The 27,546-nt window shown below is 40.6% G+C and overlaps 1 protein-coding gene across 1 annotated transcript in view; it reads left to right on the forward strand.

Annotated features, from left to right (window-relative positions):
* Positions 1-27,546, forward strand: part of col27a1b (collagen, type XXVII, alpha 1b) — a 68,249-nt gene that overhangs the window by 7,540 nt on the left and 33,163 nt on the right. The window contains exons 4-12 of the mRNA XM_034118635.1: positions 3,402-3,455; positions 9,732-9,785; positions 12,252-12,305; positions 12,410-12,463; positions 19,914-19,958; positions 22,270-22,323; positions 23,644-23,688; positions 24,613-24,666; positions 25,644-25,688. Of these exons, the coding sequence (XP_033974526.1) occupies positions 3,402-3,455; positions 9,732-9,785; positions 12,252-12,305; positions 12,410-12,463; positions 19,914-19,958; positions 22,270-22,323; positions 23,644-23,688; positions 24,613-24,666; positions 25,644-25,688 (459 nt within the window). The remainder of the gene's footprint in view (positions 1-3,401; positions 3,456-9,731; positions 9,786-12,251; positions 12,306-12,409; positions 12,464-19,913; positions 19,959-22,269; positions 22,324-23,643; positions 23,689-24,612; positions 24,667-25,643; positions 25,689-27,546) is intronic.

Below are 27,546 nucleotides of genomic sequence, written 5' to 3' on the forward strand. Positions count from 1 at the left end.
CTTCTTGTTCTACTTGATTTGGATGATAAACATTTTTGGCCATATCGTCCATCCATACTATTAAGCCACAATAAGTGCTTCTTTGTGCATGCATCGCAGAGATATTGGTTTACCTTATGACTGGTACACGAATAGCGTTCATTTTTATACATTCATTACTCATTAAATATGGCATTTGAATCATAACTGCATCATTAAGCTCAGCTGCTATATGTCTCCGTTGGTTATATTTCCTAATACATAATTGAATCCTAATGATAAACCAGTTTGACAGCTTGTTATTTAAATGTCAGTTTGCCTTCTTTGACGTCCGGAACGGCTGCTGACGTGGAAGCTGACTTGTGGTTTTGTGAAATAACCATTCATCAAGCATTGCTTTTTTTATAATGTTTTATTCATGTTCATATATGGATTCTCTTTCCTACGTTTTTTTTTGGCTTGCATGTGATGTTAAAGACTTTTCACCGTTCAGTTGTTTCATATACTGTACATGTTTAATATGCTTTTAACAGCAGTGATAGAAATAGTCAGGTTCAAAGCAGCGAGTCTGAGCGGAGGGGCTGGCAGTGAGGTGTTAGATTCCTCTGAGAGGGAGTGTGACAGCTCAGAGAAGGAATACTTTTTAAAGTAGGGTCAAAGGTAAAAACGGATAAAGATCTTGTGCACAATTAACCATTTAGAATAAGCATATAAAGGGCTATACAATATAAATGCAGTGCTTTATCAACACTTCTGAGAGCTGTAGTATGTTTCCCATTTTAAGCACTACAGACCTGTTAGCATGACTACAACCACAGTCTTTTTTCCCTTTTGAAATATTGATTTTTTAAAAGAAAGTTGAACCAAATGTATAATTCCTTGAAAATATTCTCCTGAAACTTCATCAGGCTCAAGTGTTAACAAACTTAGTAATACATTTAAAAACACATTGTTCCAATGGTGAGTGAGGTTTTGCATGTCTGTAAAACAACACTAGACCAACGAAACCACTGCTCAACCTCACTCTACAAGCTTCACTGTTAAATACATAGAAGTGTACTAATGAAGATACATTCCCAAGATCATCTGAAGACTGCAGAGTAAGACAGACATTTCTAAGCTCAGAGCAAAGCGTGATGACTGAAGTCAGAGTGTTTCATCTTGTCCTTCATCAACCAGTGTTGACTGTAGATCAGGGCTGCTTGCAAAAATCATAATCTCCATTATTTGGGTCAATAATTGATATCACGATTATTAAAAACGATTATCCATTTACTTTGAAAACATCCATTTATTGAAAAAAAAAATGTGAACAGTATGTTTTTAACAGTTGATTACCCTGAACTTTAAGTATAATTCAACTGAAAAACCAATACAAAATAAAAAAAAAAAAATAATAATAAATAAATAAATAAAAATAAATAATAATAATAATCGTTTTATTTCGATTACGTTGTTTTCGTAATCGTTGCAAGCCAAAATCGTAATTGCGATTACAATACGATTAATTGAGCAGCCCTACTGTAGATTGTATACATTCATATTGACCATGTTGTCTTTTCTGGCACTAATCCTCAGTTGAACACAAAATGGTTAGCAACATTTTCCATTGTTAAAAGGACCTCTCTGTCTTCGGTCGTGTTTAACCAACAAGAATGTTTAAAGTAAAGCTCTGCTGCTTTGGCAACCAGAGAAACCACAGTCAGCTCTGCATGCCCCTAAAGGTCGTTTTTTACGAGAGAGAAGTACTGTAATCACGCATCAGTCCCTGGTGCGTGGTGAAGCTTACTTTTCATTGCTTGTTAAAGTTTTTAGTATAATGTCGAAACAGATTGCTGAGTCAGGTATGGATTCTGAATAATTTCAGGCCATTTTATAACATTGTCTTTAGGATGACTTTAGTGAGCTACAGGCCCATTGTTGAGGTTTGACCCCCTCCCTGGGATTGGAATTGATATTAGTGGGCGATGGTCTGTTAAAGAAGCCATCACTTTCAGCTGCTTACACAAGCAGTTAAGTCTTTAAAAGTAAACACAAGTGCTGATAAAACAGGCCTTACTGCAGAAGAAGGGGAGGGTCATAATTGATGACCGGTAACTCAGCAGCAGGATTTATTGTGAAGGAATGCAGAGGATATGATAGCTGGATCATAACTTCACCAACACTAATCTTAGTGACCCGATCTGTAAACCACGTTGACCAATCTACGAGTAAATTCAGTTTCTGTGTCATTGTAATATTCAGTGTTTACATTGCTCAGTCATGGCCGGCTTCTTTTGAGTTCCACAGCAATCCAAGTCCTCGTGTTACCTTAATGTGACACACGGCCTCAAGCAGTAAGGTATACACTATACAGGCTTTTAATACAGGCTTTAATGTGGCTAAAAGAGAGCAGGGTATTGCTACAATAATGCTATTGGTTAAATACGTTGTTTCTTCAAATAGCCCAATGTGAGGATGTGTTTTGTGAGTGGAAAAGTCAGTTTGCAGAAGAGTTATTCTGAAAGTTGTGGACCACTTGGACTTGACCTTTTTGCTGCATTCAGATCATTCGATCTTTAGTCTCGTTTGTAGGTATTTGTGCCGAAAAAATCTCCAATTACAACTTGAACCTATAGTTATTGTTTATAAAGTAGGTTCTTTAAAGACGTGACTTCCTGTCCTCCCCCCCCCCCCCCCTCCAGCAGGGACTGCAGCACAAACAGCTCATGATGTGTGGACAGCCTGATGGTTACAGTCTGAAAAATGTAAAGGTTGCTGAGAGCTTTTTGGCTTTTCAGAGTGCATGCTGTCGGAGGGAGCATATTTATAGCTGTGGGTCCGGCCCAAGTCAGACACAAGTGCTCTATATATTTCACATTATAACAGAAGCCCAGTTTCAGCTGGACTGCCTTGAGCTGTTATTTAAGACCATTTCCTTTTCCTCTTACTCGAACCTTCTGGAGCCATGGGAAAATAAGTAACAATCAAACATGTCAAACTCTTCAGAATGACCCCTCATTAGATTTGACCTTTCAGAGCTTTGCCAATCCATGTATGAAATTGTTTTAAAGCTAGCTGATGCCCATCATGAATGTGATTGGCTGGAACCAGTGCTGACCTCTCTGCCAGTTTAATGCGTCAGACTTAAAGTTTGTTTGCTGTCGCGGTTTGGGGCTCGAATAATTTGGCTGCAAAGGGACAGGGACTGCTGTAACAGGACATCCCCATGCCTGCCAGCATGTCCATCAGAAGGAGCTTAACATTTATTCACTGGTTGAAAATCTAGCTGTTGTGAAGATTTCATTTTTCCTTTACACTTAGAACTCTCTCTTTTACTTCCAAGGCTGTTCCAGGCTCAAGTAGAAAAGGGCAGCAACTCTTATTTGCTCCTTTTGTACTTTTGTCACTTTATCCTTGACACATTTTCTTTTGCTTTTTAGGGCCTTCAAGGACTTCCAGGGATGCAAGGAAAGCTAGGGAAGAGAGGCCCAAGGGTGAGTTCATCCTGACATGTGACAAGTTTCCCATTTAAGTTACATTACATTACCACCTTTCTCTGATCTATATTATTGTGAAATTACTCTTCAAGCACTGATACGAAAGGCCTTTGTGCTTTTTCCTCAAGCACTCTGTAACATCTATGGATTACAGAGCATTGTTCAGCCAGCCGTTAGTTTGCTTTGGCTCTGGGTTTGATCGAGCCATGCTTCTCTGCTGCCAAGCCCCATTTGTAAAGCTGGAGAGCAAACAACCATTCGCTACAAATCTGTGGGTTGCAAATGTAAGATTAATTGTATGCATATGGTAGGCATTATATTGACATAAAAAACAAGGACACTTTTGTTCGACTATACATATATATTTATATATTTGCAGAACAAGTACTTTCTATCCCATACATAAACAGTATAGGCACTTATATTAGGCATAGCTCCTATGTTAACATCAATGAATGATTCTAGTGTATTAGACTGAGTCCTCCTGAAATATCTCCTCCTCTTTTGGGCTCCATGTCGGTCTACAACTGTGAGCTGCTGATAGAACCGAACAAAGTGAAAGCAGATGTTATTTCAAGCTCATGTTTTCAGAAGAAATTGAAGAAGATAGAAAACGCCGGGGGATGATTTGTCTCAAGGGACAGTTTGTTGTTTCAATGTCTTTCTGAGACCAACTGATGGATGTATATGCAGTCGCTGCCCCTTCACCTCCCTCATATGAAAAGGAAGCAAGCAGAAGTTGAATTTGGCATCATGGCGAGTCCTAAGCTGAAATAAATATGCCAGATCTTAAGGCAGTGAAAACATGGGGAGATATGCTTCTTGGTTGCTCTTCTGCAGAGGCCCCTGCTGAAGTGCTCCTGCAGAGGACCTACTGAGGAGTGCACGTACCTGTCGCGGCCCGTGAGACTGCCCTGCGGTCAGGCCTCAGAGGGGTGGGCTGTGGGAACCCAATCTCTTTAAACAAGGAAGAAAGAGGGCTTTGTCCCCATCTTATTAAAGGCATTTAAGACCCTGTCTGGGGCTCAGAAGCTCTGTGCAGTAGTACACTAAACTCTATAGAGTTCATTCATCATCAAGCTCTTGAGACCTAACTGCAGGCCACACTGACTCGGAGAAAGAAAAAAAAGAACCTGAGGGTGCAGTTCAGGTTTTCACAGATTGTTTTCTTGAGTGTTCCTAGTTCACGTGATCAGGAAGAAATACCTCACAGCAACACACATGATCTACAGAAAGCTCCAAAGTGCACTCTGATCTGGGTTTGCTTGGACAACCCGAAGGTATCAAAGTGACATTCACTTTAGAAATGGGTTTAATATATATTTTAAACATACTTTCATATGCAGAAAGCTGATGAACAGTCACTTCCATATATAAACTGCTCAATACGGTTTTTTTCTAGCTGGATGATTTGTTTTAAAATGTCAAAGTAAATATCTTACATAATCAAAACTTAGTACACTGTTTTTGTCCATTTTAAAAATACATTTAAAACACTTGTAGAGATAAACCAAAGTTTGTTCAAAAGAGGACTGAATGTGACTGTAAATCCAACTGATGGTTAAACTTTGAACACTGAAAGCATCCAAGTTCCTTTCTGAGTGTGAGTTAAGGACAGTCAAACATTTCCTCTTAACATTACCCTTATATATATTATATATTATAATTACCGGTATATCATATTTGGTTGTTTTGTGAATTTAAAAAGCCTTCCCAAGAGAGCACATTTAAACACATCCTCCATTTCTTGATTTTGAAGTGAGCAACTCTAATCTAATGCCCTTTTCTTGTTTTTTTCACCTTTCAAATCAGATATAGAGAAAGTTCCAACAAGACATTCTTTAAAGGTCACCTATCATGCTATTTTTAGGCAATAGCATAGGTCTCAGATATATAAAAATATATAAAAAACATGTCTATGAAGTGTTTTGCTCAAAATACCAAACAGATCACCCATTCTAGCCATGCCTCATATCCCTCTACTGTATTTCACTTCCTGTTTCAAAAGTGCTGATTTGGGGTATAAAGCTTTAAAAAAAAAAGAAAAGGAGGGGGCTGAGCTCATGCGGGAGATTCTACCGGCAGATACTGCGGTGATGAAACGCCATATAATGGATTATCAAGGATTATTTCTGAAACAGTATGGAGCTCAAAGGCTTTCTCTCTTGCCGGTTATACCACAAGGTGAGTTCCTTTTTATTTCCTGCTTCTTCACACACATGCTCTCCAGTACAGGTTAGCTCTGAGTGTTAGCGATGCTAATGTAAACACCGTCCATATTACGTCCAAAACAGTCGGCATTGTTTCTGATAGCAACGTTTCTGATAGGGCCGTGGGTGTAAAGCCAGCCTACATTTCCGATATTACATCATATCGGACGCAAATCTGGATCAGCTCCGTTGTAGCCCCGTTTTTAGAGATTTGGGTACGGAGGAAAAGAGAGAGGGTTTTATTTTCTGACGCTGCGTGAGTTCCCTGACACACCGGGGACACATATTTATGTATAAAAGACATCAAAAAGTGCATTTTGCATGATAGGTCCCCTTTAAATATATTACTGTTGAACAAAATGTGTGAGAATGCAACCTGTGTGGGGCATTGTCCCTTATCACAAAAGTTTTACAGCACTTACGCAGCAATATGGCTGTACCTCTCTGACAGTGAGGTGTCATGTCTGAAAGTCTTAGTGATCCTACACTTACACGTGACAGTGTCCACGCTCCTGAACGCAGCCATAAGCCCAAAGAGTTTCCCCCGGCCTGAAGGAGAGGCTTGAGAGCGGATCAAAGAGGCCTTTGTGCAGAGACTTGCCAGTGAGCAGTCCTTATGTGGCGCTGCCTTTCTGTAAAACTCAAAACATTTTCATAATTGCTTTAACAATGGTTGACACTATTATGACATAAAAATAAAGAGTCGATGGAGAGCTCTTTTTTTTCCAATGGTTGATTGATGCAGAAAAGTAAACTGATTTGTAAAATGTAGATTGTTCTGAAATGAATTACATGTGTAGACACAAGTGAGCAGTCTCTCAGAGGCTTGATTCAGTTCTTCCCTGTCATTACGGCATGCTTACAGTTTCCACTGTTTCTTGCTCTAAACCTAATAAAGAGCACATTTAGGGAGTTAAAGTTAAGTAGCCGCAGGTTCACCGAAAATGCTACTGAGCTTTGGCCGTTAAACTGAGAGCATAGATAAATCCATTATTTTATAGACCTTTAATTTAAACCCTGTTAACGTGCTATAACAATACCGTTGTGATGATTGATGACTACATTTAAATGTGCTGCTCTCAGTATGTGGTATCATGTACCTACCAAACTTCAACTCTGGTGCCAAAGAGATTATACATTTTATATTTCCAGCTTTAGACACACTAATTTGTTGAAAATAAGTGCATTAAATAGAAAAGCTACAGAATATAAATGCTATTCAATCACAAAAAGCAAATACAAAGGTGGACAAACTTTATACTGAAACCTTCAGTCAACTAACTGATCTACAGAAGATGTTCTAACAATCTAACAATCTTGATATCAGTTCTTATATAAGGCACAAATTCCAGACATTTTGTTGTTGAAGCTTTTCAGTTACGAGCATTTGAATCCTTTTAAAGTTTGGACTAGGAATTGGGAATGGGAATTGATTAGATGTTATGGTACCAATTCCATCTTCGGTTTATTGGTACATTTTTGTATCGGTTCTTGATAAGCTGTTGGGTGAAGCAGGATGACTTTCCGGGATACTAGTGACGCGCTGAGCAGTTTTTCTCTCCGCCATGGCTCCGGTCCCTGACAAACAGAAACATTATTCAGAGGCCGCATTGCGCTACGTCATTTCAACTATCTGAAAGCATTAGATAAGAGAAATCATCAGTTACGCATTGTCAAGGAATCAGACCACCAGGAACTGGTTCTCTATTGGGAAACAATTACTTATTCCCATTCCTGTTTTGGACTGTTGTAATTTTCAACATTTTGTGACAATTATATAATTTATAATTAAAGGTGGGGTAGGTCATTTTGGAGAAATCAGCTCGAGTGCACTGGAATTTGAAAATACACAGCCGGAGAAAATCTGCCACTTCCTTACAGAGCCCCTCCTCCAACACACACAAACGCGCACATGACCAATGAGGGCACGAGATAAGTTTGTGCACAGATGGAAGGCTGACAGGCAGGTAGGCCATCCAGCCGGGCAGGCCATTTAGCCGGGCCGGCTAAAATGATTGGTCGTGCTTTTTACAGTACTACGGCTTCCACAGATTAAAAATTGTTATGGATTTTTTGTCAAAGCACTTAAGATATTCATTGCTATCGGGATGTCAAGAGCATTCCATGGAATATAACAAAAAGTGTATCTCGAGCCGGTTTCTCAAACTTACCTACCCCACCTTTAATAGTTCAAAAAAAGAAAGCAGCTATAGTTGCAACCTGTGTCGCATTACTGGCCACACACTCTGGAAAAAGTTGAGGGAAGCCATTGGCACTTAGTTGGCACCAAGAATGCTGCCAAAAATGTTTTAACAGGAATTAAGATCCTTTAATGTATATTCAATTGACTAATTATGAGGCTAAATACCTATTTCTAATCCCATGCAGTGTGGTGAAGGTGTTAGCAGGTCTGTTCAGGGTTAAAGGCCTGTAAAAACAGTAGCACTCCACGTGTCAGTCCTGTTATTCAGTTATTCACCCACATCGTAAACCTGCCCTCAGCTCTGGCATACAGGTGCCATTCATATGCAGACCTCAGGTGTGTGTGTGTGTGTGTGTGTGTGTGTGTGTGTGTGTGTGTGTGTGTGTGTGTGTGTGTGTGTGTGTGTGTGTGTGTGTGTGTGTGTGTGTGTGTGTGTGTGTGTGTGTGTGTGTGTGTGTGTGTGTGTGTGTGTGTGTGTGTGTGTGTGTGTGTGTGTGTGTGTGTGTGTGTGTGTGTGTCTGGATGGTGCATGCTGACCTGGGTTTACATTAGCACTGATGTGTGTTGGTTATTTTTCTAGTGGTCTCTAAATGCTCTTTTCACCGACATGAAGATTGATGGATAAAGTGACTCATTCTCCCCATTATTCTGGTCTCCATCGGGATCCCGCCGCCCACCCTGTCATCAGCACTGCATGCGCCTTCTCACCTTATGCATTGTAAGAGCCCAGACCTTCCTTTTTCCCTATCTCTGCCTCCTTTTGCTTCCTATCCGAAGATAACGACTCCCATACACTTTAATATTGAGCAAGTTTAAAGGGGAATGCTCTAAATAGAGAAAGAGGAGGAAATCTGTAGATGAGCTTCTTCTTAAGTGGCTCCATATGTCCAGCAGCCAGCGCCTGCGAGGGGGAGAGCTCTGACCAGTTTGAAGGGGAGGGGGGTTGCCCGGTGTGTTTGACTCGTCTCCACAGTCTGATAAATTAGCGCTGATAAATAACAAGAGACATGCTGGATCACCCAACCGTACACTTACACCTCTTGGCCTCCTCCATCTGTTTGACTCGGAGTAATCCTATCCCTCGCTTTCACCTCCAGCTCCGGGGATGCGGTCTCTCTGCTCAAGCCATGGAAATTCTGAAAAACTCAAAGAACGGGCAGAAGTTACAGTAGCTTCCTGTTCAGGCCATCTGAACATGTTTCATTGCTTTCAGTTTTGCTTGGGAAGATTTTTCCATGCTCAGCATTTCATTCCGCTCAACACAAGTGTGCATTTGAACTGAGGCCTCTTCACTTGGATGCCTCAGGAAGTTGTGGCTTTATTTTTCCAAACAACCGCTCTCGCTTCAATTTATTGTTCCTTCAACGCTCCCGTACATCCGCCCACCTGGCCTGACTCGCAGTAAACAGTCCATTTTGATAAAGCATTTGGCACAGATGGCTCAATGAATGATATGTTAGCAGGTTATATATTAAAGATTCCTACAGTTTGTGGCGCAAAGCCATTGGGGAATATGGTGTGATGGATGAACGGCCTTCACTTTGTGGGACCCCAGAAACCAGTGGAAAAGTGTAGAGATGAGGAAAATCACATCCATATGTCATAACTTGGAGGAGCAGGCAGACAGGCAAGGCAGGAGGAGAGGCAGTATGTCTCACAGAGCACCTATACACAAACACAGAGGGACCCCGGGGCACAGCTGACCTGTCCCATAACACAGACAGGCAGTGGAAAGGGAGCGATATGTGCATACATCTGTGCAAACCTCACATTTAGCACTAACTCAACCCGCCTGTTCAATGACCCCGATGATCACCTTTACTCAGTGGCTTCCTCAATCATGTGTGTCTCTGTTTTCAGGGTCCTCCCGGCCCTCATGGAAACCCTGGTCTTCCTGGACCTCCCGGAGTGAAGGTACAAATCAATAATGTCATGTTAAATGAAAACTATTTGAAAAAAGATGAAAGAAACGTAAGCTCCTCTTAATATGTTTAGGAACAAACTCTATCATTTAAAAAAATCGTCATCCATTACTCAATGATCACAGATAGTTCAGTTTCAATTACACACATGCCAAATACACCATAACATACAACCAAGAATGTTGCAGTTAACCTAAACATTGAACTACACTTCCATATATTGCTTTTGTCAGCAAACCCGATGAAAAAACCCACACATTTGATAAAAAACTGACACTAGGTTAAAGTTAGTCCATACCATATTCACCGTCCTGTTGCTTTGAACTGTTTGACAGGGACTAACAAAAGACCTTACGATGTCCGCTGTTTTATAAATGATATCATTGTGACCTGTTTTTAACTGAGTAGGGAATGCTGAAAGTATTGAGAAATTCACTTTTCCTACTTTGTTTAGTAAAGTAAGGAATACAGAATGACTAGTGGTATGTTTAAATCAAGAACATGGTAGGGTATTTTCAGTTACAATTAACTGACATAAAGAAAAAAAACGTTTTTGTTTCTTAACTGCATAAAATGTATATATAATCGCATTTCCCCATAATTAATACCATCAGAAAGTCTTGTTAGGGCCTTTTTAGGTAAGTTTAGCTACGAAGGGGCCCTATTCTGCTTTTTGGGGTCTTCCCTTTCCTGTAATGTGTTACTGTATATAGATTTTTGTGCATTTCAAATGGTCTGCAAAGACTTCAATCCCAAAGATCCCTCCAGATAGAGTTTCTTTCCTACAACTAACTATTCTTTTGTAGTTTTGTGTTTTTTCCATCCAATGTTTGTTTGTAATTTCACTTACTTTGGATGTCTGATGTCGGACCCTCTTGGCTCATAGTACTCCTTCTCTGGCCTCTCAAAAAGCCATTTGTTTCCCGTAAAGAGAGAACAGCAGTTAAAAGTCTTCTCGACACACTCATTTGCAAGTCCTTGACATCAGTCTGTGTTCCAGCTGATTTGAATTGTCAACAGAGAGGGTTGCTTAGCTCCATAATATGCCAGTTTAAAGCCACAAAGGAGTCTGTATGTTTGCTGGAATAAAACAAAAAAAGTGCTCATATTTCAGGCCTGCACTTAATCCATTCCAATGCATTGCATTTCAGGATTTTCCACACTGTCTTTATACATTAAAAACAACCTAATTGATACCATGCGTTGGCATGCTTTTGTTAAGGAAAAAAACACAACTCCTATATCGTGCATATGTGCTACTTACCAAACTTGGCCCAGCTCAGTTAGACCCCTTTTCACACAAACCCCAACAGCGCCAGCCTGGTCTGGCACAGTTCTCTGTTTAAGAAATAGGATCAAACCAGATAAAAACATGCTGTATTATAGCTGAATTTTATTTTCAATATGTTACTTTATCTGGATGTAAAGATGATACATCGAGACGCGATAATGATCCATTACCTTCTGCTGAAAGAAGCCTACAAGTAGACTTTAAAAAAGAAATGATGTAGCCCTCAAGTATGTGTAAATTCAGTGGAAAGTACTTACTCAATTACCTCATTGATCTTCACTTTGAATAAGAACTCTTCACATGATGTAGTTGAGGTGTAAACCTTTAGACAGGGAAAAATGCAGTGTTCACAGTATGTATGTAGCTTTTGGCGTGAGTTGGACTCTTGGCTCAGAAAATTCCCACAAAGCCTTTTTAATGCCAAGTTGTACCTCTCACGAACATGTAGCTTTAAAGAGCTGATATACAGTAAATGGGAACTTTTCATCGTCATTTCACCAGTTACCCAGTCAAATAAAACCCATTCCTTTTGAGGCAGTGCATGTCTTTCCACCGTTTTTGCACTTAGGCTGGGAAAAGAATAGACACCAATATTCAAAAAGAAAATAAGTTGTATTTTTAGTTTTTGCATTGCCCAAACTTACATTTGCTAAATGAAATGGTTGTTGGATACTTCAACAGATTCAACCAACTCAGTGCTGTTTCTCCATGTACTTGTTTTTTTAATATGATAAGCTCTCAGGAAATGATCTAGTTCTCCGTGAACCTCTTGCATTATAATTGGGTAGATTTCTTGGCTGCTCTTTCACCAGTGTTGAAAGCTGACCCAGAAAGCACTGACAGGATTCCCACTGCCCGAAAAGGGAGAAGAATGTACACGATCACTTCCCATCACTTCTCTCTGGCTTGGTGTAAACCGAGTCACCGGAGGGCATACATGGACTGCACGTTAGTGTAAATACTCCTGCTAGACCCACCAATAACTAGGATGAACTCATTACTCTTTCATAGTGTAAATGCAGACTCCCCTGCGCCTTGTCAAGTGGAATGCTTTGGCAATGCTGAAAGTATGCAGAGAACGTTGGTGCAGACTAGAATACATCTCAAACCCAGTCCTGGGAAAAGTTTCTTTATAAGTAAGAATAATATGTGTTTTTTCTGTTCTAGGGACAAAAAGGAGATTATGGACTGTCACCAGGTCAATCCCCAAAAGGACTGAAAGTATGCATATTACCATTCTTCCATTAATAGTACTGTTTGATTCTTAGACAACACAGCCATGAGAGTTCTGTTGGTGAATGTAACCCACTTTGTCCTTTTTTTAGGGAGAGCCTGGTGTCATGGGACCCCCTGGAATGCATGGCCATGATGGACGAAAGGTAGAAAACGTATTTGTCTCAAAAGCTGAAACATTGTGTTTTTATGTGTAAATCTACTTGGAAGTTACTAATATCTGTTAGGTATCGCTGGCCCTGTTCCATATGTGTGAAAGTTTACATTACACATGTGTCTGCTCCATTTCCGTTCTCAAAGTGTTTTAAATCAAGTACTTTAAATGAATGAGTGGAGTTCGGTATATCAAGGAACAGTAAATCAAACGCTTACCCTCCCAACCCTGACACCCCCTTGAGAGGGAAATCTGTGAAATTGCAATGTTTAAGAGACTCCAGCCAAACAGGGATGTTTCAGCTCTTGTTTGGATAGCAGCCTAACACAATGCAGGCTTCAAGGAGCACACCTGTGTTCTGGCTCCCATGTGGGTTCGAAATACTTAAAGGTTTGAATATTTGGGTCGTTACATCATCACTATCACAGGCCTCCAAAAGGATGAAGGCCATCAAGGGGAGCTAAAGTTAACTGAGTGGAACATAAGGTTTTACACTCTTCCGCTAAACACATGTTATGTAATCCCCTCTCTGGAGAACAGTTATTTTAAACGTAGGACAAGTTGTGATTGTAATCTGGTCCTGCTCGAGATTGTTTGTCCACGTTATTTGACTGCTTTGCATGAGCTGTGTTATCCTGACAGAGAGTGATGGTTAGCAGCAGAGCCTTTTCTCTGTGGCCTTGTGCATTTTATCCTTGGCCTTTTCCCAAACCCTGTTACCCCCCCCGCCACAGTAATTGCACATCTCAAGTGGGCCAGGGCCTGTTGGATTTCCTACTACGCAGTGTGCAAATCACTTTCTAACTGACTTTGTTTGTTCACATTGTTTTTTAAGAAAATCATTTTTTGCATTAGTTGTTTTTTCCAAATAACTTGTATTTTTTCCAAATTGTTTCCTCATATCTTGGTGGAGGATTGTAAAACCTATTAATTCCACTTAAGAACAATGTTGATGATATTTGATGTTTTGTTTATAGTCATCAAATCCCATGAAAATACCATATGCAGCCATGCCGTAGCCCGTCTTCTGACATTGAGGAGCCTATGGAAGATGCAAACTATTAAACAGCTCATGGAGATTTTTAAAGTTATTATAAGGGTACATAGCAAAGACAAACTTACTAGCTATGGAACATTAAGAACACTTATCAGCAGCGTTGCCTGGTTAACCACAAATACAACTTGACAAGACCAATGCTGTTTTAATGAACTGTTTCATAATAATCTCCTTAAACAATATTTGCCACATCTTTAACAGGAAAAGTTTGCCTCCTACTACTTTGCCTTTAACCATAATGATCAGATCTATACTGTGCTACTGAGAAGCGTTGATAGTGTTTGGTCGAGTCCGAGTAGCAATAAATGATGTTCCAAACAGAGCCAGTGGACTGGAAGGGATGTTTCCCACCATGTTTGTAGTTTCACTCCTATAATCTACACCGCAACTCTAGTATACGGTTTGCTAGCTGCCTGTATGAGTAATACCCATTTAGCAGGCCTCAAAAAGTATTCCACAACTCTGCCATCTCTGCTATCAATCACCACCCAACACCGCGCAGTTGATTTCATGGCCAAAACTTTCATAAATCCCCAGATTACCCCAGATTCATCTTGTTAGCAGGGGGAAAAAGGCATAAACAGCACTTACATCATTGTGTGACACATACACTCTTCACTGAAACCTAAATGTATGATTTAATTATCAGCTTTTCAAGATGGGAGACCCACCCTGCTAACTTAGTGCTAGGGAATCCCCAAGATTTAGAAGAGGAATTGAATTATTGTAGTCTTTATATAAATGTAAATATCTTTGCAGGTTGCATAATGTTTTCATATTGTGAATAATGAGAACTAAGAACAGAAGATTTACAAAGGCAAGGGAAACTCTTCTGAGTTACCTGACAGTCTGACAGTGCAGCAACATCTGTTTGGAAAAACAAAAGCTTGTGGAAAGAAAACCTCAGACAGGGCTTTCTTAAATGACACTCAGCAGTTTATCATCACACTACAACTTTTACTGTTTGCTGTCAGAAGTATACTCTGGAGAAATGTGTTCTCAGAACAATAAAGGGTCAACGTAAGGTCAGGTTTCTAATGCTAGAGGAATGCTAATTAGAAAACAACTGTCACACAGTATGAGAATAATTTGTAAGCAACTTTCCCTCTTAGACACGTTGACAAACTTCTGTCGTCATTTGGGACACAATACTTCAATAATGCCTTGGCGGGAGCTCCAACAATCTATTATGAAATTGGACATCGCTAACTGAAAAAACATCTGTTGCACTCAAGGATCCTCCGTTCAGTGTAGTAAGGGGGAGGCCTGAGCCCGAAGGAGGAAGACCTCTTCTCGCCTTGTGAGTCATGCAACGTGGAGTCATGGGAAAAAGCTGATAGCTCTCCTGCTGATTTATGGTAATTGAGGATCTTTGCTGGGTGTGGACAGGCGTCCTGGCTGAGTTGACGCGGTTGTAACAGATCCTTTTTTCCCGTTCTGATGATCAGGTCTTTGCTAACCTTAAAACACACTCTGCTGAAAGCCATGCAAAGTTTGATTATGTAGCTTGTATCCAACTCATAAAAGCAAGACAATCAGCTTGGCTCTTCTGAAAGCCACCAGACACCTCATTGCTTGCAGCTGTTCATAACTCCCTTCGATTTTTTTTTTATCGTACTCGGCACTGGGAGCCAAAACTCCTTACAGTGCACTTTTGTATTCAAATTACAGCGAAATTCCATGTGGCACAGACGTAGCTGAAGGTTTGTTCTCTTGTCGAATCAGCCAGTAAAGCCATTACCTGCCGCTGCTTTATGGACACTTTTCTCTGAGTTTTGTGCTCAGTCTTTGGCCCGCTGCCAGAGAAAGCCTTTCTCACTGTGGGAAATGTGTAGAGATGTAATGGGGAGGTTGCCTAGGAGTCAGTCAGAGGTCTGCACTGTAAAATAAGAAGAGACTCGTGTTTGCGTGTGTCATACTAAAACACTGCGACTAAAACACTGAGTATTACCAGCCCTGGACCAGTGTGCCTTTTACACAGCCAACTCGATCATGGCACGCTGGAATAGCACCTTCCTGCTCTTCAGCTTTGTAACATAACATTCTTTCACGGTACCTTTATTTGCTGAGTGTGATTTATCCAAGGAAGCACTGTAAGGCTTGCCAGGTGGGATTAAGTTTTTGGGTTGTAATAAAACAAATAATATATGGAAAGACATTTTTTTCCGCCTGTCATGAAGTCTGTTACTTATTCTGTAAGCGAGGGAGATGCTATCGCTGCTGCACTTTGCCTGTTGGCTGCAGGGTTGATCTGGTGTTAGTTACACTAATTGAAGATGTTTGTACTTCATAAAGAGGGAGAACTAATGGAGAATGTATTCCTTTGCCATCTGTGTGAAACACAATGGATTTAGAGAACTGGGAAAGTTGTCCAATTAGTTTGAGTCCATATATATGAAACACTTGAAGATGCATGCACGCACTTACTTCCTCTTACTTTACTGTACTCTGTTGTATTGGACTTGCTGGAAGGCTCAGGCACATTCTTTTGTCTTTTTTCTTTGTTATGGCTGCAGCAGGAGATTCGTCTACTCCCCAAACCCCTGTCAGATATTTCCAACTCAAAGCACAGTGCTGTCTGTCAGTAGATAAATAGACAAATAATCATTAATAAGGACTTTGACAGAAATGGAAAATAAAAGCGTCAACTCATAGAGTTACTGTGGCCCGTGGACCAGCATCTGGCTTTACTCTATCTCCAAACACTGCAGGAGATGCAACAGAGATGTGTCATCCTAAAAAATAGGTGCCTTTCAAAGTGTGTATATGTCTTTTTCCAGTCAGGTTTTTTTTATTGGACCCAGGAACAAGCTTTGGCTTTTTGTCATAGATTAACTCATGGGATTTTTCATCTCTCTGCTGCATACTTCTGTGCAGTTTAGCTTCCTGCTGATGGTCACAGCATCAGTTCTCACATCATCATGACATCAGAGGCCTCAATCTCAGATGATATGTATGTAACTGTCGGACAGATGGGATACCATCTCTGAAATGTTCCAATGGCACCTTGTTAATGTACTCTTTTAATATGAGATGATTCACCAGACCAATATTATTCTTTTGATCAACTTGGGATGTCAGTCTGCCAGGGTGATTTCCATTAACAGCTTCAGGCATGTCAGCCTCACTCTGCCTCATCCTCTGAACCCGGCCCGACCCGCCGGGGGGTCCTTCATTATGAACTCATGTTGTACAGCCAAATGATTTTCAAACGTGGTATTAAATTTGAATCAAGGGTCCATAGTTTCCAAAGAAAACAAACATGTCAGGATCCATTATTGAAAAATATGTGTTGAACGATTCAAAGAACATGCACTTTTTAGACTGAAGACAAGACCATGTTCTAAGGACTAGTACATTTGTATTAATATTTTGGGAAATATTCACTTTCTTTTTAAAGGTCCCATGTCATGGCCATTTCTACTGATCATAATTCCATTGTTGAGGTATACTAAAATAGATTTATATTGTGCAATTTTCCAAACTCACATTGGTTTCTCATACAGCATCTCTGTATAGTATGTGTATTCACTCTCTGTCCTAAACGGCTTGTTGGAGCTCCTGCCCCCCCCCTCCCTATGAGCCCACTGTGCTCTGATGGGTCAGCTCGCCCACTCTGTTCTGATGAGTCTACCACCGTTACAGTGGAACACCAGTGATTATGTGTTACAATGGCGTTAGCAACCAGAAAATGACACCAGTAAGCAGTGGCGGCTGGTGGAAAATATTTTAGGTGGGGCTGTGGAAATCAAGGTTCAAGGTTCTTTATTGTCAATCTGACATAGCTACAGTGGTGACCAAACAATACTAGGGGGGTCCGGGGGGATGCTACCCCGGAAAAAAAATTGAGAAATGACCCCTTAAATTATGACTTCTGCACAAACTGCAGAACACCGGGGCTTTGGGAACACTCAAATGATTTAATTCCCATTTAACCTGTTAAGGGGCTTTTTCCCCCCGTTTTTTTTCTCACGAAACTGTGTCTCAGGGCTTCTTAAAATGTAATAAACTATTCATGTGTCATACTCATTTAACGGGACGAAACTCAGCTAACTGATGATATGAACCATTTTTACCGAAATAAAACACAAGTCTCACAAGAAGCTAACCTTTTGCTAAATGAGCCCTGAGCGAAAAAATGCTAACGCACTCTAGGTATAAATCGATCGATATACTTATCGGATATGCACAAACAAGCTTATGCTAACAAGCTGAGATTCCACAGATTCTAGAAATATGCCTTGGGCCGGGCGCTGATATTGTAGCCCTTGGACCATCAGATCTGACGACGCTGATTGGCTGAAATTATGTTTCGGCGGCATAGTACTTTTCAGGTAGCAACAGTCAGCACTTGGTTGGCTGCTGCTGCACTTAGGGCTCTTTTCTTAGAGCCCAGACGAGAGAGGGTAATGGAAACACATGACTTATCAGTAACTTTAGACATCGTAACACAATTTTAAACAAGATTTTATTGTAGATTATACATTTTTCTGACATTTTTTTGACTATATAATATGTACCTTGTTTATTAAAAATAAAAATAAAAATCTTTTTTTTTTTTTTTTTTTAAATATATATATATATTTTTTAATGACAATCTGAAACGTGGGAAGAGGGGGGGCGCCGCCCCTAGCGCCCCTATGGGCCGGCCGCCACTGCCAGTAAGGACAAACAGATGAGAATGCTGCGTTGGGTCTGGGTGCTCCAGGCTCCACTAGCACCCCCCCCCCCCCAGCGCGTCACAGTTTCGCCGCTGACAGAGTGTGAGGCGAGGCGTTCTGGGGCAGCATAGACAGGTCTTTTCTGTGTTAGAGTTTTACTCGCTACATGGTGTACTTTGAGGGTTTGTGACTTTGCAGACCGTTTACATGCATAAAAACCTTCATAACACACAAGGGGACAGGTAATAACCGGAAAAGCATGACATAGGACCTTTAATTTAAACGGGAGAAATAGGAGAAATCAGTGCAACGAAAGGAAAATAAATAGTCTCACCCCATTGACAAAAATGTGACAAAAAGGTGCTGATATCTGGGGTTGTAAAACTCTGGAAACAGCCAAACTTGCTGTCTCCTCCAATTGTTGTGCTAAATTAAGCTACCAAGTCCTATTAACCTAGTGTGTAATATAAATCTAATCTAACGCAAGAAATTGTATACATTTATTTTCCAAAATGTCAAACTATTCCTTTCAAGGCAGGATCTAGATGTAAGAGGTTGCCGCCCACATTTTAGAGTATTAGCCAGAGGTAAAATTGCATTATGAATTAAGTTTCAGTGATTTTAGTACACTGACAAGTTAATTACTGAATATCAACACCAAATAGAAGCCAACTGTAAAAAAAACTATCTTTAAGTTGTTGTTTCCTTTCCCATCCCAGTCAACCAGGCTTGCATAAACTCAGTAGCCTTTCTAGTGGAGCCCTGCTTTCTATCAATACTACCAAATGTCTCTCAGGATGTTAGCAGAGAGATATTTTAATCCTCATGCACACAGTCTGCAGCAGGCTAGAGAGTGCTCGGTATAGGTCTCTTGGTGGTGACTTGTTTGTTTACACCAAGACTCATTTTCGGCCTCCTGCTGAAGCTGCACGCCTCTGGTTTAGTTATTCTGTTTCCGACAGGCCAACACAACTGACGGCTAATGACTTCACACATGAGGGGATAGACGTGTTCTTCCCTCAGAGATGACCGCACACGGCTGTATCTTCTCCGCTGTAGGCCTTGATTGTGAAAAGATTAATACATTTTGCAACCAGCTGCCATGCTCATTGGAGACCACAGGGCATGAAGGTGACCATTAATTACCCTGTTGGGTCTCACTTGTGCCTGTCTAATTGGTTTGCTAGTTTAATTAATGCAGGATTGTTCTGCATTGTTTTGCCTCAGTGCATCCGTGGCAAGGATCAGAAAACTCGTGGCCAAGCTGTCGGGCTGCAACAGTAAATAGAACCGTGATTGGTCTTGTGTAGGAATCTAATTTTATTCGGCGTTAACCAGCCAATGCTGCTATGCGGTCTATTGGTTTTACAGCTATTATGTTGCTCTTTGCTATTGACCCTATCTGTAAACCTTCCTGCTCTTTTATTAGGTGATTTTATTTTCTGAGGAAACAAAGTCAAGTCCTCCTTTAGGCAATAGGAAACTTCAATGTAATTTCAGCTCCTGTTGTGTTGATCAAGATGCTATTGAACACAAGGCGATACCATTTTCTAACTAAATTCAAGATAAATGATACCTTTTCAACCAATATGGACATAATCTCTTTCTCCAAAGTGCTTCATTTAGTAGTACTTGTGGCTTTGTGAGGAAATTAGATAAGATGCCGGGATAATTTTTACTTGTTGGATATGCAAATCTCTAACCAATTATTTTTCCATCAACAGGGACAAAAAGGTCATGCCGGTCCTTCTGGTCATCCCGCTGAGCCTGTGAGTACTTCAATACTCCGTAAACATGGCTACAGTGTAATTGATATCATACCATTTCTCCGTCTCCTCACCAGTGTACCTATCAAGTTGTAATGTTGCTTTTCTTTGGCTAAATCTGTAATAACATATCATTTAATCCAATTTTACAAAATTACTATGGTAGCAGATAAAATCTTGAATGGTTACAGTAGGTGAGATACATAGTTGATTAGCATTGTCTTAGGAGAGTGTTAATGTTATAACGAGGGATGGAAACAATCATGAGGCAATCGCAGTGCATTTTCTGAACAGCAAGCCTCTGAAAACAACAAAAATGTGATTTCTCTGCCTCCTTCGACACAATCCCTCCTCCGTCTCTTTGAAGTGTTATCATGCTGACTAAATCCACTGCATGCTGTTTGTCTGTCTGCTGGCTGCACTGTTAACTGTGTGTCAATGAATGTTTACTTATCTGAAAGTAGAGCCAAGAGGCCCCAGAAACATTTCCCATGAGACTCCAGCATGTCTCTCCATTTATAGTTACAAGGGAAAGTATTAACACCGACATGTTTGTGATATTAACAAAGAGATATGGGGTGGCGGGGACATTAGACATTAGACATTAGTTGTTCGGGAATCTTGTCTGGAATAGAGAAGGAGACATTTTTGGCCGAGGTACAAGTGGGCTAAATGGTTTGGACACCCCGAGGTCATTCCTCTCCCTTCTCCCCCTCCTTCCTGAGTCCAGATCCTGTGTACTATCTTTGAGAAGAATGTGCTGTGTCACAACTTTTCCTCTTCCAATCAGTTCTCTCTCGAGACAATATGCTATTTTTTGTGGAAAATCAAATACCACATGATTAGAGCCAGTTTATTTTGATGCGTTTTCTTCATAAATCTTTTGAAATAAAAAAACTAATTATTCTTAAAGCTACATTTCACTGGTGTCAATGTAAAATATGGAATATATAGTGCCTTTATCATTTCCAGAACACATACAATAAGACTTTCCATGGCATATACACCACCTTCTGCTTACAATCCCAAAATGCAATGAATTGTATAAAAATGCGAAAAATGACTCCTGTACAACTAAACATCTGTCAGTATTGAATTTCGATCTACGGCTCCCTATAAAGTAAACTATAAAGTGTCTGTTATATACAAAGTGAATGTGTAAACGAGGGAGTGATTTTGGACACAGCTCGTATTCACGGCGGTTGGCTTTCTTCCTCTCTACCTTTAACTTGTAACATTTCTACGTTTCTTTGCTCGCTACTGCCACCAACTGTCTAACAGCGGAACAGTGTGGTTTACATCCACAAAACATTTTCATCATCACCTTCTGCAGTCTGCAGGTTTGTGTATCAGCTATGTGGCTTTTTCAACACATAAGATGGGAACCAAACATATTTCTGCTTATCAAAAAAATAAATATGGTACTCATAAAACAAATTCATAAGCGCCCATTTTTATGTCAAATGATTAGACGTAAATGGTAAGCAGACTTTTAATAAACCAGATAATGTGTGGTTATTTGCCAGAGTCCTATATTACCCTCTCTGGGCTTATTAAGCAGAAATGACCTTGCTGTTTTACAATATTCTTTTTTATTGCAGCAGTTTTTACTACAGCTGATTCTCTGTGGCATTCTACAACATTTTCCACACCATTTTTAATAATACATTACTATTTTAATCTTGTATAACACATTAATTATCTGGTTTTTGGCAGACACATAACTGTCGCCAGTGTATAATGAATGTGGCGAGCCTCAGCATGCCTTCACTAACTAATCCTGTTTTACCCTTCCCATACATGTAGAATTAAACATTCCTCTCGGGGGGGATGCATGTGGTTCGGTCTCACCACAAGGAAGGAATGACTCATGTATTATTCTCTGCGTTGATGAGGATGAACATATTAAGGCAAAACTGCTTCACAGCATGTGACTCGACCAAATTATAATAGCTCATACTGTCGATTTAATTGGTGCTAAAAGTGCTAATGTCTACAGTCTCTTTCCTTAGGCCATACTGAGGCGACCAAACAAAAGGTCTTTAATGTAAAGCTGACGGATTTAATTCTTCTTTCGGACCAATTAACTACTGTTTACTACATCTTAATATTTCTTATACTTATACTTTTTGATTCCTATTATTGCAATCAGTGGGGCTCCAACTGAAACTATGTGTGTTCAAAAGAAACATTTTTTTCCTGTAGATTACCTTTTCCCTTCCTGCATCTTGCAATGCTTTCTCCCTTCCTTTTCCCTCTCTTAGTCTCCTTCCCTCCTCTGGTGCTGATTTCTCTCCTGTCGCTCTCTCCACAGGGTGAACGGGGAGATGATGGAAGCCCCGGGGCCAAAGGCTATCCTGGCAGGCAGGTGCAGTAAATCTAGTGTTGTGGTGCTGGTTGAGCAGGGCCACACACACACACACACACACACACACGCACACACACACACACACACACACACACACACACACACACACACACACACACACACACACACACACACACACACACACACACACACACACACAACATGGAGACACAGGGACACGCATAAAAGAAAAAAAATAATAAAAGGAAGCTAGGAAATCATATTGATGGTGAATTCAGGGTTTATTAGTTGGTCTTTTTAATAAATCAAATTCAGCTTGTAGGTTTTTTTTTACTGTCAGAATGATAAATAAAATGGGATTATTGGGGGAATCACCAAATCCTTGTATGTATTCCGTAGCTAGAAAAACAATCGAATTTAAAGATATTGAATGCCGGCAGGAAATCTCAGCAATCGGCCTTTCTGTCTCAGTCTCATAAAAATCTAATTTTCTAAATCCAAATAAAGAGTTGGCTGCGCCTGAATAAAAGAAAAAAAAGCCCCCTGAGCTGTGGAGAAGTACCTGTGGTGTAATTTCAGCAACGCATGCCCCCGGTCCAGCGAAGAAATACAATATCAAAGGTTTCCATAGTAAGCGCTGCTCTGAAGAAAGTAAAGGTAATAAAAGTGTGACTAATGCCACAGCTCACGGGGACAACTTGCTTCCTGTGTCTGTCTTAAATGTGAGATTCATTCTTTGGACCACTTCTAGGAGTAGTGTTTGAGTCAAAGCTAGATTGGCATTGGCTTTTCTCTGCATTAAAAATGGGTTTCCTCTCTGCTTTAGACAAATGTAAACTCTGAAAACAGCCAGACAACATCTTGCTCACTTGTCCACTGAATGTTTATCTTAGCGTCGAGTTCAGGCACGGGTGTTTGCCTCTGTGCTTTAGCGCACTTACTGTGATCCCTATAGGCACTTAGCTGTGTGTGATGGATTAGGTTTTAGCACCCCCTACCATCTGTGGGCTGTGAATCACTGGTGCTGTAAGTTTATGTCAAGGCGGTGTACTGCTGTGGGGAGTTCTCCTGAGCTGAGAGTTGATCTCTGAAGTTGCAGAGACAGATTTTCTGCACTGCTGGAGTATCTGAGAAATCAATGTGAATGCTGCTTTAAGTATAGACACAGAAAATGCCAGCCAAGAGGCTAATTAGAAATGTGCAAATGCAAAAGTCTGGGTAAAGTCGCTCAGCATCCAGGAGCGAAAATGAATTTGTTATCTTTTATATTTGAACTTTTAAATGTTTTGTTGTTACTCAAATGAAGTTCTGCCACCGTTTGTAACCACAGACATATGTTTTGTCGTGTATTACATTCAGGGTTTACCCGGGCCTGTAGGAAAAATGGGGCCAAAAGGAGTCAGGGTAAGTAGATGTTGGAAATATTACATATTTGGCATCAATCTGTGTTATTAAACTCTTTAAAGAAGTACTGTACATTTCAGAGTGTAAGGCTCAAAGTGTTAAAAGCACTGACTTTCTCTGTTTACTTATATGTCATGTTCTTGTCATGCATCCTCACTCAGCTGCCACTGAAAGCCACAGAGAAAAGAGGCACGACTCTCCTCTCTGTATTAAAGCTTCGGAACTTTCACTCCCTTAAACGAACTGTGAAATGCCTGCTAAATGAATTTCCTAACTAATGTGGGTACATAAAATGGCCAGTGTCGTAAACGCCACTCTTCTGCCCTTGTTAACTCCATGATGATAACGACAGATGGTTTTGTTAGTAAAGTACTGTAAGAGCACTTAACTCTAGCTTTTAAAAAATCCTTTCCATGCTTTCTGTCCTTGTTAGTGTTAGCCAAATATCATAAAAACTATATTGCTCACCCGCGGAGCATAACTGTAATGCATTCAGACGTTAGCGTCTCGTTAAATGTCATGGCTGTAATTTGTGCTTGTGCCCTTTTCGCCGCTTTTCTCCAGTTTTTCCTCCTAGCAGGTTTGGCAGAGAGTTCTTCAGAGATCCCTGATGTGAGGGTATGTGCCCTTGGACTACATCGTGGAAGCCAGCACCATGCAGTCCATGGGCATATACACTTTCCTCAAGGCTTGGCTCTACAACAACACTCCACCGTAGCAGATAGCCCTCAGTGCTGTAACAAATGAATACTGCACAGCTGACATCTTTGAAGAGAGTTTTTAATACGTTAGCGTTGTTGTCATCTACCAATTCTTAATCACGTCCATCATCTCTGCTCAGTCTCATTGTCAACCTTTTTTCTGCTTTTCCATCTATCTTTGCCACATCTGTACCCCCTCTCCATCTTTTATTCATCTCTCTAGGGTCACATTGGCATCCCTGGACTTCATGGCTTTCCTGGTTCTGATGGCGAGAGTGTGAGTATTAGTGGCTGTGAGAGTAAATGACCACTGGGCTGCATTATGACTGTCCATGGGAGAAATGATCAAATAGTTTTCATTCTGGAAGTATTGCAGGCACAGTTAATCAAATTATAATTTGTATGACGAGAGTGGCAAAGGCAGGCTCCCTTATACTGTATTGGATTACATCTGGGGGTAAAGACATCCACACCCCCCTCCCACCCCACCCCTACTGTCCAGCTGGAAGGTTAACATGCAGGAGTCGGGCACTTAAACCAAGCAAAGACAAACATTCCCATGAACCTCCAGGACAGTCTTTAGCATTGCTAGTGAAGAAGTGCATTTGTTCTTTGATTAAATCATACATCACACTGTGGAATAGATTTCAATGAAATGTGTTAAAAAAAAACGTATAGCATGGGCCTCAGGGGATCAATTGCTTTGGTAGCAATAATAACAGGTCACATTTCTACTATGACATGACAGTCCTTTAACTAATGAGGACATTCTGTCAGTCTCAGCTGCCCTTTAAGTTTAATACCGACATGACATGGTACCAATCTAACATGGCAAACAAGTCATAGCGTAAGTTCATTTGAGGCTTTGGCTGAATGTACAGTTCAATCTAATGAAGGTTGACCTTAAACCTGACAAGCTGAGCCTGAACTGTCCTAAAATGACTGTTCTGTGGAGGATGAACTATTCTGATCTAGTTGAGAAACTCTCAAATCAAAATCCATTTAACAGCTGATTTTTAGATTGTATGTGACGTATCATTGGGAACTGCTGTTGCAAAGGGTAAACAGGCCACAAATGATGATCTAAAGGGATGGAAACATATTTCTATGTTTCGATTTTCGATTGTTTTATCTTACATATGGAGCATCATAGCCTCAAAGGGCTGATAGTGTCTCTGAGGAAAATATATTCATATGTTTTTTACATTTTGCACTTCTATTGCTTATGTAGCTCCTTCTCTTTTCTGTTTCCAGGGAATTCCTGGCGTTCATGGGAAGAAGGGCAAGATGGGTAGGCCGGTAAAGTTTTCTCTCAACATACTTCTCAGAGAACATTTTTAATGCAGCCTCATGAAAGTGAGGGTGTTTTGTCTTGATCTATGGACTCTTACTTCACTGAATAGCTACTGTAAGGTGCATTCAATGAGCATCACTCTGACAAAGACTGTAGTTCAGTGTGAAGCCCCTTCTGGCCCTCGTTGTAAATCTGAGAAGAAACGTTGTGCTTCCATTTTGGCAAAGTGATGCCCGAGACTAAAGGTGGGGTAGGTAATTTCGGAGAAACCAGCTTGAGTGCGCTAGAATTTGAAAATACACAGCCGGAAAAAATCTGCCACTTCCTTACAGAGCCCCTCCTCCAACACACACGAACGCGCACTTGACCAATGAGGGCACGAGATAAGTTTGTGCACAGATGGAAGGCTGACAGGCAGGTAGGCCATCCAATCATTTTAGCCGGGCCGGCTAAAATGATTGGTCGTGCTTTTTACAGTACTACGGCTTCCACAGATGACATTTTTTCATGGATTTTTGTCAAAGCACTTAAGATATTCATTGCTATCGGGATGTTAAGAGCATTCCATGGAATATAACAAAAAGTGTATCTCGAGCCGGTTTCTCAAACTTACCTACCCCACCTTTAATATATGGATTGATAAAAGAAAATAAATATGCACTTTTAATAGTTCAACAGAATGTATTGGAAACATAAATGATCACGTGTCAGCAGATTTAAATTCACAGTTGGATCCCTTTTTAAATCAGTAAGATCCTGGCCTCATATTAAAGTCAGTGACCCCTTATCTATGAATCTTGTATGGCACATTTTCTCTTGCTGAAGTTGATTAGGAAACATTGAATGTTATGGAGTGTGCTCATTACTATGCTTGTTTTGCATGAGGCTGATATAATAATGCGATGTGTCAGTTGTGGGTTTGGCTCTTCCCACAGATCAGGGAAGTATATCTTCAATGGCGCCTGGAAGGACATTTCCCATCCTTCCAGGCTGACATGGAAAATACTTCATAACCACTCGTGTAAATCTGCTTTTTTCCCAGCCCGAGTCTGGTCGTACATGTTCTCTGATGTTATTATGCAGCAGCGGTCAGTGACATAGACTGGTTCCACAAAATACAATCATAATCGCAAAGTTCAGTGGAAAACAGTTATCTTCCTCTGTGGTGAAAAGTGGCAATGATTCAGACAAGAAGTTTCTTTTTCTGTCCGGAGTCAGCAGTAATGCCGCTTAACAAAATCTGGAACAGGCAGACAAAAGGAATAGCAAATTCTGCACTGTGTGTATTTTATTGTGTTTAAACAGCTCCCTCGCTCCTCTGTTAACCTTCTGAATGGAAAGTAGGAACGTCTTCCAGTTAAAGAAACAAATGATAAAACAAAAAATGATCAACGCTATTGTTTATACATAGCCCAGTGGCATCATTTCCATCCGACTGATCACATAATGAAGTGTCTCGCTTAAAGTTGCCGTCAGTTAGAGAACTAAGGCATGTGTTTCTGATCAAACCAAGTCAGCATTGAGATTTTTCCACATTTCCTGAGGCTTCATGTTGCACCAATTACTGCTCATTACTTTGTCCACATTTGCCTAATGTCCTAAATCAGCAGTCTGCCACACAAACAATCCCATCGTTACCATCTCCTGAGGTGGTTTTACTCGATACTTCTCCTCCTCTGTCTGCAGACAGACGACAAGATATCTCTCTGCTATCTGCCATTTCTCATTTGTCCAACCACGGCTCTCCTTCTGTAGGCGAGTGCTGAGCCGTGATGTGAGTTGGTTGCATGTTGACCTTGGCCTAGTGACAAGCACACGTCGAACATGTGGCCTCGCGGCTGCATCGAGCCTCTTGTTCTGCCT

This window comes from Trematomus bernacchii, unplaced genomic scaffold (assembly GCF_902827165.1).
Source record: "Trematomus bernacchii unplaced genomic scaffold, fTreBer1.1, whole genome shotgun sequence".
Classification (NCBI taxonomy): Eukaryota; Metazoa; Chordata; class Actinopteri; order Perciformes; family Nototheniidae; genus Trematomus; species Trematomus bernacchii.